The sequence below is a fragment of the Limulus polyphemus genome, unplaced genomic scaffold (assembly GCF_000517525.1).
Source record: "Limulus polyphemus unplaced genomic scaffold, Limulus_polyphemus-2.1.2 Scaffold1326, whole genome shotgun sequence".
Taxonomy (NCBI): domain Eukaryota; kingdom Metazoa; phylum Arthropoda; class Merostomata; order Xiphosura; family Limulidae; genus Limulus; species Limulus polyphemus.
The window spans coordinates 271,706-286,436 of NW_013666936.1; the positions used below are offsets into that span (position 1 = coordinate 271,706).

Genomic DNA, 14,731 nt, shown 5'->3' on the forward strand with positions numbered 1-14,731 from the left:
AATGGTTCCTTCGTATAACAATACTATATTAATAATAACATTGACTTTATTCTCACAATGTTATTTATGTTAAGATTCAATCATTGAATTGCATATGTTTTATTAAAAAACTTAAAAGTAAACAATAAATAAATTTATATATGAATTAAACAATTCAGAAACCTATCCATTCAATTTTAGCATTCAATTTGTCATCATAATTATTACGCGTTATGATGAACTTTTGAAAAGGCTAGCTAATTGTTTTTATCTGTTTCACAACCAGAACAATTGATATGAAGTTTGAATTGTAGAAGAAATTTACTATACAATGCCTAACAAATATATTTTCTCAAACATATACTTATACTTTTGCAATTGTTCACATTCATCAGTTAGACTTAACTTATTTTACTTCTCTATCACCAAATGTTTTTACTGCATATGAGAGGCCTATATGTATTTGACACGCTAAAAGGTTAACATTTCATATACATGTATAAGTAATTTAAACATATTATTACAGGAAATTATTTAGAAAAAAATGAAGAATTGCCAAGTTTTCTTCAGCGACTGGTTAAAGCAGGGAAAAAAATGTTTTTGGTAACCAACAGTCCTTTCAAGTTTGTGTAAGTGAGTTCAGAAATCCAGCTTCCCTATCTTTTTTTAGTTATTATTCTTTGTTTCTTTTAATTGTTACAATGCTAGAAACCAGGTTTCAATACCCATGGTGGGCAGAGCACAGATACCCATTGTGCTTCATTATAAACAAATTTTTTTAATTGTCAGTAATATATTTTTATAAAAGTTTTATAACTAATTTTCATTTAATTAATATAATAATATATAACCATTTTTTTTTTAAATATTTGTAGTACTTGATAACATAATATTTGATATACAGCACTTAGTAACACAGTTTTTGTATCCTTAATTTTTACCTTATTGTGTTTCAAATTCAATTATTTTTATTCCCATTTTAACCATATCCAGGCCCGAGATCAGCTTTCAGATATTAAGTTGCACACCTGCATATTAAGTTTCATTGAAGTAAAAATAATAATTCCAACTGTATTTCAATACTTTTCATTCAAAAATATTTTACAATTATCATTTTGTAACATTTAAAAAAATATTAGTGTATGAAGGAATCTAATGGGAATTTTAAATGGTCCAATCGCTAAACCCTGATTTTGACCTGAACATGTGTGTAATGTATCTTGATGGTTTATAATACAATCAAGGGTGGTGGTTATAAATCCAGAAGGTTTTGAGATATTCAAGATGGCACCCAAAATGGCTACCAAAACTGAAAAATGACAATATCTCAGCTTCTAAAAGTGATAGAGTAGCAACTTAGACCTAGGTTAATGGGATCTAAGACATTTGACATTAAAAGTGCAATATTATTTGGTATCTTAGCTACTAAAATGACTACGTAGTAAGTTTTAAACCTGTATATCCCACATTAACTGTAAGATGAAAAGTTGTATGGATGTCTTTGCCCGAATCTAACTTAGCCACAGAAGACAAATATATATGTTTATTCAAAATAATAAAGTATGCATAATGCATATGCTGTGATAAACTATACTCGTGCATGCAATATGAAAAAAGAGAAAAGTATTCCATTTTATATATATTGTTGCTCTAGAGAAAACCAATCATACTTTTAGCAACAATTTTCTATGTGATACTGTATGCTAATAACTCAATGCTTTCAATAGAACAAAAATTTTCCATAAAACCAGAAGTTATTAATGGATGTGTGATACTGAAAGAGAGAACATGAGAATAAGTTACGAGAAGGCCAATATTGTTATGGTATAAAAAATGGTAAGCTGCTTGTTGTACTGTCATATCTAATGGTACTGCCGTGTTTGTTCTTTTCTTGTATTCTTCACAAGAACATTCTCACATGCACTCTAACAGAGGAGGGAACACAGCAGACAAGTGTGAACATTGAGGTGACTGCAAAGAAACATTCCCATATCATTTTACCACTTGTGAAATGCTAAATCAAATTGTATGAACTTTTTTAAACTGAAACTAGATACTATTTAGTAAGTTTGTATTAAGTTTCCTGCAATTTGGTAAAGTACTTCCAACGTGAGAAGGAAAAGAATTTGGATATCGGTGACATCTGTCTGGTCCAGAAAGGGTTAAAGAAATTACTATATATTCTTTATATTATGGTGAGACATGTAACAAGAATTTTTTTCCCCCTATGCACCATTAGGACCTGCTCTTGCATATTTATTATCATATAATTTTGTGATAGAGGAGTTTAAAGATACTGAAAATTTTTTTTTGTCTTATAAAGCTCCAGTCTTGAGTTTAGAATTATTTTTTATAAAAATGCAGACTCTCTTATAGGATACTCAAACACAGGCCACTTATCCGTGTAATACTTTTTTAAGCTTTTGATTTGAAAATGTTTTAAATTTCTCCATTAAAAACTATCTAGTTGGCAGGTTTTGTTCTAGTCTATTTGGTTGTTTGATTTCAGTGCATTATACATATATTTTATCCATTACTGGCTTTAGTTTTATTTGACCAGATATCAAAACTCCTATAACGTGATTCACAAGTTGTTCTTTCTTCCTCACTGTTTCTTGTACTGATAGAAATATCTTGTTGTTTTTACATATAGAACAAAACATTAATGTGTAGTTCTGTTGCTATTTTTTGTAATAATTCTTTTAATACATTTATATGAAAAATCACTTATTATTTTTGCTTTTGCTATTTTATCACCAGACACCATGGTATGGTGTACATGATTGGTACAAACTGGCAAGAACTCTTTGATGTAATAGTTGTTCAAGCAAGAAAACCAAAGTTTTTTACTGACCAAAGTAGGTGAGTATTACCTGCATCATATGGGGTATTGTTCTGTAAGATATTTATAATTCTGTAGTTCTTATTTCTAACTTTAAAAATTTACTAACTCTTGTTAAACAAGGCACACAGTCCAGCTTAATGTGAACACTTGTCATGTCTGTTTACCCAATGGGCAGATACCAGTTCCATTTTCTATTGGATTCATAATGCTCATGCCAGTATTGTTGTAATTGTTTTCTTATAACGTTAACTCTCTCACTACGGGCCCGGTCGCAGGAACTGACCTTGTAACTATTTTGTGCTTGTTATAGTTTTCAAACTATAACTTTTAATACGAGAAGTGTATATTAAAAAAATTTTTGCATATTATCAGTAAACATTACAAAGCTTTAGTATACAAAATATTTTAAAGATTTTTTAAATAATCATTTGCTCATGCATTTTTTCTTTTTGAATATTGAATATCTAACATGTAAAGTAATTTTGATTTTAAGATTAAAAATACTTTTATGCGTCAGAAAATTATCAAACGTTTTTTAGAAAAAACTTTATATTTTATATCTTATTTTCACTATTTTATTATAGTATTGGTTGCATCAGTTTGACTGACCTCATAACCAACATAAAAAACTAGGAAATAGACATAAATTATGCTATTTTCTTTCTAGAATAACTACAAATTATAACAAGAAACCACAAATGTTTAATCTAAATAGCTTAAATCTTTTTAACATTATACATCTATATATATTTATTTTTTATTTCATTGATCTTTCAGCCTTGTCTAACTAACATTACAGAAGATGCAATGTTGCAGTACATGTGCAGTCATATTACAAATATCCAATAGTATAGAACTGACCTTTATAAGGTGATCTGTCTTCAGTTTGTTCTAGTGAACCAGTATTTTGTAAAATACAGTCACATTTCAGTTATAACACATTACATATGCACATACATTGTTACTATTTAAAAATAAGTTCTTTGTACTTGTTTGCCTGCTTGCTGTAATTTGCTAAGCCCAGTCAAATTTGCACGTGGAGAATGTAAAACGAAATAATTTTTTTAGTTTTATATACCAAATATTATAAATTACTTTATAAATATTGTAGAATTTCACTGTAATTTATCAGGCTTACTAACTAAACTGTATTTCTAAAAAATAATAATGTTTTTTGGACAATATTTTCACTTGCCACTTCCTTTGGCGATTCAAGACAAAGAAATAATCTTGGGAACTTCCCACCTTCTAGAAACTAGAAAATCATCAGAGGGACATTCTGAGCTTTCAATTGGTTATTCTCATGCCATAAATGGAAAGAGGTGGGTGGGGCCACTGTTTGATTCACTAAATGTAGTGATATCTCAGCAAACAGAAAAGATAGGAGGTTCTTATTTTATAATCTAGCTTGTCAGTACTGGTAATTTAAGTTTCTAATTCATAAGAAACTATAAACTTTGTATTTGGACATCACAAACACCTTTGAACAAAACTGTATTCAACATGCCATGTGACATACAAAAATTGATAATTAAAATAGTTTGAAATCCTAAGATTTCAATATTCATTGTACTTATAAAAATCAAATTATTTTTACCTAAATATTGCTTAAAATTAATATAAAATAAGGCTTCTTTATGGCATATAATGCAGGAAAATGTTGTATATTATATTTAAATGCAATATATTTGAAATGCAAATAAATATATTGCATTAAAATTTTGTACTGATATTGCAATGCTACTAAAATAATAATGATTTTCTGTGTAGTTTTAGGTACATTATGAAAAATGTAAAACTTGGATCTGGTTATAAACTGTTAGTGGATCCTTGCTTAACAAGTTTCTTTTGTACCCACTAGAACTAACCCTGTGTAGTTTTGGGTACATTGTGAAAAATGTAAAACTTGGATCTGGTTATAAACTGTTAGTGGATCCTGCTTAACAAGTTTCTTTCGTACCCACTAGAACTAACCCTGTGTAGTTTTAGGTACATTATGAAAAATGTAAAACTTGGATCTGGTTATAAACTGTTAGTGGATCCTTGCTTAACAAGTTTCTTTTGTACCCACTAGAACTAACCCTGTGTAGTTTTGGGTACATTGTGAAAAATATAAAACTTGGATCTGGTTATAAACTGTTAGTGGATCCTTGCTTAACAAGTTTCTTTTGTACCCACTAGAACTAACCCTGTGTAGTTTCTCTAAAATCAGCTTCATATTTCAGATAATTAATGTTATAGTCATAAAGAATGCCTTTTATTGTGTAATAGCTTGACCTGTTGCTTCTACTTGCTGTTGTACATAAAGAATTCCTATGTGACCTCATATATTTAACACAATAGTTTCTTGAAATTCTGAAGTCTTGTATATTTTACCTTTAATGTCTCCTTTTTCTAATTGGTATAACAGTAGGTGATATTAATACATTTTTATCAGGTAATTACAGCAGAAGTTATTCTTAACCCAGTATATTGTTTTACTTAGCCTTTTAGCCCTCCATGATAGTAACTATAAGTTATCCAATATGCCATTTTACTATTGTGTCAGACAATTATATGTTTTTTCTCCAGGCCTTTCAGAATCTATGATCCTATCACTAAAAGTCAACTCTGGGAGAGAGTGACAACTCTGGAAAAAGGAAAGGTTTATATTGAGGTATAAACAAAATCTATAAAAATTAACATTGTAGTTATGATTATAGTGACATTTAAGTCTTGAAAATATTTGTGTCCTTAAAAAAATCTCAAGCTGGGTGGATGTGGCATAGTGGTTATCCTGCTAAGACTGTGACTCCAAAAATTCATGGTTTGTAGCCTTTTATCATAAAAACATGCTCTACACTTTGCTCTAATAATATTGAACAAAGTTCTCTATTTGGTCAGACAAGAGTAGTTCACTAGTTGGTGATAAATACTGTTGATTAGCTGTTTTCTTTTAATCTTTCAGTTCATAATTAGGGTCATCTATGTGCTAATAGGTCTTTGTGTAGGTTCGTGCTTGCTATAACATGTTTTGATTACGACCTCACAATAGCAAAATAATTCAATGTTTCTTACTTTTTATATATATATATATATATATAGTATTACTATGTTGTAAACATTATAAAAATTAGAAATTGCTTTAAAAATATTAGCAATTTGTAATTAACAAAAAATTATTATTTTCAAATGAGTTTATAAACCATGATTCAGCAAACTGTTACATGTTCATCTAGAAACATGCTCCTTGTAGGCAGTAGTATCTGCTGCAGGGTGGTCTTGATAGGGGTGGGATGGTTAAAATTTAGAAGTTTTTTAAGTCATACTTCCCCCTCCCCAGTAAAGATTTGCCCAATAAAACATGCCTTCCCTCATTTCTCATCATATTTTAATGACTTAGAAAAGTGAGTTGGGTGACATCATTGCTTCTAAAGAGATAACCATTACATGGCTCAGAAATATCCGCAGTATTGATCCTTAAGCTAAAAATATGTTTATATCCTTATAGGTAAAGATTAGAATTAGGTAAAATAACAAGATACTTCATGAAAAAATGCAAAGATAAAAGTAGTAACAGTAAGCTTTTACCTGAAGTAAGTCTATCGCTAAACTGTGATCATTGTGAAGAAAGATTACTGTGCATTATTGTAAAAATATATCTGCCAGTAATAATTTAGTGTTAGTAGTTCAACTGCTATAAAACTATCTAATGAAAGAGAATTATTTTTCAGTTGCATTCATGTTACAATACATTATTTTGAGATCTTTGTAAAATTCAGGCTTGTACATGAGAAGTCTGATGTACATTTCTTTAATTGATGTCCTACTAAAGCACATCTTCATTACATACACATTATATAAAGTGAAAAGCTTTATTGCCTATAACCCCCCCCCCCCCCCACACACAAACACACACACACACACATCAACAAACTGTATTGTATGGTTCATAACCTTACCTTTAACTAGTTATAGTGCTTTGCTTTGGTTAATTTAAATTCAGTTTGTGCCGGTAGTTGTTACAAATGCTTAGCACTTAAGTAACAGGTCTTGTTACAGGTAAGTCTGAATGAAAACGGTTTAAGAAAGTAATTTAACATGAATTTCTGGTTGAGTATAATAAGATTTCATATAAGAAACATAGACATAGCATCAATAATAGAAAGTTATGATGTATATAACCATTTGACTATTATTTAGTTTAAATATGTGAGTGTAGTTCAGTTGAGTTTGCAAATAGATGAGTGTAGGTAGTCTAAACTAGCATTTATTACAGCACTATTTACACAATTATACAGAAAATGATATTTTCTTGTTTTCAGAAGTTTGAAAAATAGATATAAGTGAGAATGAAAATAACAACTTTTATTTTAAGTCACATCAATATCTTATTTTTCTTTTTAGGTTGTTAAGATATACAGACTGAAAATATCTCTCCAGTTTCTGGAATAAGACTAATATGAATATTTCCATGTGTAAATAATAAATTTATTTTGAAGCTCTTACTATTCAGCATAGTTTTTTTTAAGTTTATATTTGTATAATTTAAAATACAAGTTTTTTCTCTTGTGCATTCTGTTAATTACTTGGTTAATTTTTAATTTGGATATATATATGTATATAGATCGTTTTGTTTAATTAGAAGTTATTTTATAGAAATCACATCTTTAGCATCCTTCCTAAGTGTAACTTCCTAATTTCTGAATGTAAGTACATGTATATAAGTAACTTAATTTTCATTTTAAAATGTGTTAAGTTTATTGTAATATTTCTTGTCATAAATTTTAGCTCCTAAAGTTTGAATTTGTCTAAACCCTTAGTCAAATTCTGAAGAACATTTGATGTGAAGTGCTAGTGTGGGTTAGTTGCTGAATTTATGAAATATAAATATCATTGTTATTACAATAAGTAGTGTAGTTGAAATGCTATTATTCATTGTTCTTAATAGAAACTTATGTTAGGTCAGTAAAAAAGAACATGATTAAAATTGTTAACAGTCGTATTGTGATTGTAATATCACACCTATTACCATTTAACTGTGATAATGTGTGAAAAGAATATAGGACTTCTGATATAATTTATGCTTAGAATATTTTTCTTGTACAAACACTTTTTTATGATTCATTAACTAAGTTAACTTAGAAAGGTGTACACCAAAGCAATGGCAAAATAGAAATGACTGACCATCACAACTTAAACACTTCTCCTAGAAATAATCAAATGTTTTACATTGAAAGTGCTTTGTTTTATATATATATATATATATGTTGTTTTTAATCTGGAAATTATAAAGAATAACATTTCAAATTGATAAATTACTGGTGTTTCTGCATTGATGTATGTGTTCTAAAAATTATCACTCATTATTATATATAGGGTTTGTTACATTAAATTCTTTAACAAAGTACCATTTTTAATTGTGTATTGTAGATTTGTTTTCATATGAATTTCAAGTTAGAATTTTGTGGTGATTATACACTTTGTTACACATATTATTTTTTCTGGTGTTTAAGTTTTAGTTTTGCATTAAAAAGTCTTGTTTTATCTACATGTTATAGCATCTGTGTTATGCATTCTAACCTATAGGGCACATTGAAACAGCTTCAGGAAATGACTGGATGGCGAGGCAGCTCTGTGTTATATTTTGGTGACCAGATCTATAGTGATCTTGCTGATTTAACTCTACATCATGGTTGGAAAACTGGGGCTATTATTGATGAATTAAGGGTGAGGTAGTCATTAAAGTGTTGTTTCAAATGTTTGAGAACCATTTAACTATAGTGTAATATTACTTCTTATGTTATCAATATAAATTTGGCCTGAAACTAATTTATTTTTCTTCAAAACTACTTTATAACTAATGTTTCATGGCATAAAAAAGACAATGTGTAGTGAAATAATACTAATCATACTATTGTAAAGTTGTTTCGCTATGTGCATTAACCTTTAGTATTAATCTATTACTGGATTAGCAGCAGGGGAATGTAGTGTAAAGTTACTGTTTCACTTTTGCTTCTTAGGCAGAAAAAGCATAACTTATTGATACTTTAGGGAGACTCTTAATGATCATTGAGATATTATAATGGTGATCATGAGAGAGGATATAAATATATATATATACTGCATGATAAAGTTATTCAATACTGTTTAAAAAATTCTGTGAAAAAATACACATTGATTTCAAGCAGAATTTAAAGTACAAAGAACTGATGATGTTTGTTGAACTCTTCATATTTCCTAACTAATAAAGAACAAGTTTAATGATGCAATACTATTTGGTTGTTATTGTTTTTTTACATTCTTTATATTATTTACACTCTTGTATCTTTGAGATTAAATTTCTAACAACCCAGAAATCTCAAAACCTTCATAAAAATAAATTGTAAATAGTTCGTTTATTGGTTCTTTTTGTATCTTAAGTATATCTAAGTAGGTTTTCTTATGAAGAAAACAGTGTACTAAATTTGTAATTGTTGCTAGAGTTTGATGAAAATGCCTGGGTTTTGATGGTTAAAAAGTGTTCTATAACTTAGTAGGCACAATGAACATTTGTGTTATATAGAAATGACAGTTTTAAGTTACAAATTTATGGTGACTATACACTTAGTTCTATCATAAGTTTGGTAATATTAACATAAGTCCTTGAGCATCAGGGAATCCTTTTGCTTTGATTGGTTTTAAGGATTTTTGTTTGAAAACACAGGATGAATTTATACAAAATGATAAAATGTCTGTAGAAGAAGAAAAACATATGCAGAAGAGTTTTAACTCCTTAACTCTTCCAACATGGGGTCAGTCGATTTGACCAAGTCACATGACCTTCTGTTCTTGTTTAAAGTTGACATAAATTTAATACTTATAACTCTCTATATATTGAGTATATATATATTCATGAAATTTGGTAGTCTTTCAGTTAATATTACAAGTCTTTCACATACAAAAAGTCCTGCCCCCAGTGGCACAGCAGTATGTCTGCGGACTTACAATGCTAGAATCAGGGTTTCGATACCTGTGGTGGGCAGAGCACAGATAGCCCATTGTGTAGCTTTGTGCTTAATTACAAATAAACAATAAACAAAAAGTCATATTTCTTAGTGAAGTACTTTTACTAAAATAAAATATATTGAGTATTTGTTTTGAATAGTCCATGTGCAAAGTAATTTTCATGTTAAAATTAAAAATACCGTTCATCATCTCAAATTTCCTTTGTGTAATCCCTAAAACCTCCTAAATGCATTTCAAATGTGTTTTTCACTAAATCCTTATAGTTAATATGTTATTTCTTCTACCCTAATCTCAAAACTAGATCGGTCAATTCGACCGACCTCGTAACCACCAAAAAAATTGAAATAAACCTAAATTAACCTTCTTTTCTTTCTGGTATGACCTCAGATTGTAACCTGAAACTACATTTATTTATCCTAAGTAGCTCTAATTTTGTAACATTATACATCTATTTATAATTAAATTTTATTGTTTTATTGCCCATTGAATCGTGTCTAACTGCTATCCGTGCCATTATAAGTTGTAAATCACGTTGCAGCTCACGTTACGCTATCGAATTACATTACCAATGAGCTGATTGCATACGTGCTTCATGAACAATTTTAATTATATTATTATTATTACTTATTTTACCTATTCTAGTCTTAAATAACTTAAAAAAATCCATACTGTTAATTTTAGTTACTTTTATAATTATGAATTTGAAAAACAAGAAATAAAGTACTTACACAATCTTATTTTTTTCTTGCCCTCGATTGTCGAGTAGAGTTAAGTCTGATTTTTTTTGGTGATTATAGTAAAGCACTTAACAATTTTGATTTACTTAGATAATACATCAAAGAATATAGACTAATAACATGCAAAAAAGTAGACAAATTCACTTCTAAAAATTTTCCTGGCTTTCTAACTATGCTACAAAAGCTGTTACAAGTTCATCCAAGCTAGTCATTAACTTTCCCACGGGAATAAAATTGCTACTCCGAGTGACATTGACGGTTATCTGTTCAAAACGCAATGTTATACAAAACGCCATTTGATCAACCAATTGTGAAAGAGAGAATGCGATAGGCGGGTGTAGCAGGAGGGGTAGAATTTTTTCTTTGATAGCTGTAACAAAACAAAATTGAAAGCCATAAAAATTATGGTCTGTTTAAACAATAACGATTTTATAGAGAGCATTTTACGTTTAATTTCGTACATTTTTGAGAGGTGATGGATAAAATAGGGATGATGACATGCTAAAACAAAATTTGTCATGTGTGTTACACTAGTGGAAATTCAGGATTTTTTTATATATTTTCTTTTAAAATTAAGAACTTAAAACTTGTATACTATTAAAATATGGATTATTAGCTAAGATTTTATGCTATTCTCATTGGTATAACATAAACAAAAAGTAGTTTAATAAACTTTTGAATGTAAGACACTAAAACCTTGTGTCATGCGCAGTAAAAGGTACCTGTGCCGATAGGGTTAAATCAGCTGAAAATCCCAATTTACCCATTGGACAGTGACAGCATTTAATAGTATTTGTCTCTTTGGCTGAAACTAATCCAAACCATGTTATCATTCACCTTTTATAAATAGAAATCAGAAGTTCTATGAAGCATTGTAGTTTGTTTTGAAACAAATGGCAGAATACACAAACAGTTACGGGTTTAAAGAGTCAAGTCAAATCTGAGCATGAGCTTTCTAATAACTTCTGACTTGGCATTAGACAATTAACAACTTTGATTTGTGCATAAGTCTTTAACTTTCTTTTTTAGTTCACATGCTCTGTTAAATAACTACATGCACTTCAAGATTCTCTGAGTTGAGCCAGGCATTGTCTAGTGGCTATCATGTTGGACCATAAATCCAATAGTTCATATCCCATTGTAGAAAAAAAATGCTGCACATTCTGGGACCATGAGTGAGTTATAAGAGTATCCCAACCATTGGCAGTGGATGCTGCATTCCCTCAAACTTGCTAGTTCAAAATTAGAGACAGGTAGAGCAGATATCCCTTGTATGATATCCCTTGTTTTTTATGAATATCTGAAAAAAGTAAACAAACTTTTATGAATGTTCTGCTTTTATTTCATTTAGCACTGGTAATACTGCCATTGTGTTATGTCACTTTTGGACTTTCCTAGCATGAAAATAACACTCTTTATATTTTTAATTACAGTAGTATTTAACGTGTGGTTTGTATTGTTTCAGAGTGAAATCAAAATTCTTAATTCAGAAGAATTCCGTCATGCTGTTAGCTGGTTACAGACATTGCAACATCTTGTAGAAGAAATGCAGGTACTTTTTTGTTTTTATTAAAGATTAAGTTTTTCAATTTATATTTATTTTTTTTAGTTTAATTTACTCTAATCCTGCCTAAAAGAATTTCAAGTGCCACAGCTATTGAGGATTCCTTCTTGTTTTATAAAGCAGGTACTTTTTATTCTGATTTCCTAATAGGACCATGAAGATGCTGAAGAAATCATAGAAGAATTATTAGAAGAAAGAGATCAGTTACGGTAAGTTAGAGATGTTGTCATTTATATTAGTGCAAGTTAAAACATTTGATATTAAACTAATGAAATATATCAGCTAAATAACTTAGAAATATGCTTAGACGTACCTTATGGGAATGACTTGGTTTTCAGAATGTGAAATAACGTCTGTATAAACCCTTATCAGGTATTTAAACACATTTTTTCTTGGCTAAACTCTACACCAAATTGCTTATGAATCCATAACTTGTGTTGGTTGGTTATAGAGTTCCTTATAACATAAGAGTTCCACAAACAAACTATAAATAAAGATATCAGTATTCCAATTAATCCTATTAATTACTGCTGGTGGGTGTTTCCTGTATATTTACATAGAAAATAAGTGGTTTCTCTCAATTTTATTTTTTTGTCAGTTCTTTACAGTGAGTGTTTTGACAGGCAAAAGCATAAAATTACTCATCATGATCCAATGACCCCACTAATAGTGAATAGTATGTAAACATTTGAGTTTGAGGGTTAAGTTGACCTGTCGAGTTTTTCAACAAGTTAATGAAAGTGTTTGAAAAGCTAAAAGTTTTCTATGTATGTGTACTGTATGTATAAATATATGATAAAGTTCAAATCTTGGTAACAAACACTTTGTATCCTTTAGAGAAGACCAACTTATATTATGTATTTGGACTTGTTTTTAATTATTATTGTTGTATTGTGTTCTGAAGTTCATTAAATGATTTAGTTTCTGTTAATAGCTTTAAACATTTGAATTATTAAGAAAACTACAAGCAGTAAAAAAACATGTAAACCCAGATGATCTATTTAAAATAAGTTACCCATTAACTTCTAGCAAACTTTTGCTGCAGCAAGAATGTAATAGTTGTTTTAGCTGACTCTTCGCAAGTGTCAAAAGCTAATGGAACTGATTAAACTGAAAGCTTTCTTTTTTTTAAATCTAGAATCACAACTAAATCACTTTTCAATGCCCAGTTTGGAAGTATCTTCAGAACTCATCACAATCCAACGTATTTTTCTCGTCGACTCTTTCGGTACTCAGATATTTATATGTCTCATGTCACTAATCTTCTTAACTACACTCTCAAGCACACCTTCTATCCCCGTAGGGGAGCTTTACCACACGAATGTAAAATACCTTATATGTAACATTCACAAACCTCAGATTACGTTACCTAGTGTTTGGATTTTTAGTTGATTGTTACAATGTTTGTACAGTTGTTTGCCAAGTGAATAAGTTGATATCTGCTAGTTTTTGTAAATAAAACACTACTTGTATGTAGACTAGGTGAGTTGTTTTGGTTATGAAAAAATTACATTTATTGCAATTTATGAACTGAAGTTTTGATAATTGTTAACTACAACTTGTTTACAATTTATTTTCTGTAATATACTGTAATTAATGAAAAAAGTGTCATCTAGTAACAGAGCATGGAGATGTTCTAACATGGACATTTGCTGCATTTAATCTCCTCATATTTATTTTAGCCACAACTTTTGTGGGTTATAAGTTTGTTCTTATACTAGTTTAAAAGATTAATAAAGAAAATAATATTTTTTCTTAAAATTGTTTCTTTACAAATGTTATTGTTGTGTAAACATTGTCCTAATTATTTATTAAAATACAATACTTGAACATCAAGCTGTGTCTTTTGTTTGTGCAACCTCATCTTTCTATTATTTGTCATTTACAATCACTGTTTTTTTACAAATCTCATTCTGTGTGGGAATGCTATGTGAGTAATCGTGTGTCTCATGCATTTCTTTGAATCTCTAGGCCTATCATATTCTGTCATGCAATATTAGCTCTATTTAATATTTGCTTTACCTTACACAATCTTATATGGCCACTTTTGCAATTGGCACTTTATGCAGTTCATATGTGTTCATGTAGTGCTTATGTTTGGTGTTGTGACAATATTTTAGGTATTTTCTATTTAACGACTGTTGTTTGATTCCAAACTCATTTTGAGGTATAACTTTATTTTGATATTCATTTTATCATTTTTGATGTTTAATTATAAATTCAAAGTGTCATTTAACTGGTGGAAGTGTAACAATTATTCATTAGAGATTGAAACATAACCTGTTGAAGCTAGTCAAGCATAAAAGTTTTGGGACTTTCAATTTCAGACTCTCGACATATGTTTGATGTTGAAATGCAGTGGTAATTTTCAAAGTCAGTTTACTTCATTAATTACAGGATATAATGAATTTGAGGAGAAACTTTAGTCTGTAATACCACTGGCTTTTCCTTCTTTGCTACAATTATGGAACTGATTGCCTTTTTTTTTTTTTTGTCAGTGAGCTGGGTTTGACCTGAGACTTGTCTAATACTCCTTCATGTGAGACAATATCTTTGGGGGCTTATTTACCTTCCCCTCTTCTCCTTATCTAATACTCCTTCATGTGAGACAGTATCCTT

At 29.5% G+C, this 14,731-nt stretch overlaps 1 protein-coding gene across 1 annotated transcript in view; it reads left to right on the forward strand.

Moving 5' to 3' along the window:
- LOC106463111 (5'-nucleotidase domain-containing protein 3-like) overlaps window positions 1-13,510 on the forward strand; it is a 38,649-nt gene extending 25,139 nt beyond the window's left edge. The window contains exons 8-14 of the mRNA XM_013923082.2: window positions 506-608; window positions 2,740-2,841; window positions 5,396-5,480; window positions 8,393-8,533; window positions 12,014-12,100; window positions 12,263-12,321; window positions 13,251-13,510. Coding sequence (XP_013778536.1) covers window positions 506-608; window positions 2,740-2,841; window positions 5,396-5,480; window positions 8,393-8,533; window positions 12,014-12,100; window positions 12,263-12,321; window positions 13,251-13,455 — 782 coding nt within the window. The 3' untranslated portion in view covers window positions 13,456-13,510. The remainder of the gene's footprint in view (window positions 1-505; window positions 609-2,739; window positions 2,842-5,395; window positions 5,481-8,392; window positions 8,534-12,013; window positions 12,101-12,262; window positions 12,322-13,250) is intronic.
- The last annotated feature ends 1,221 nt before the right edge of the window (window positions 13,511-14,731 follow it).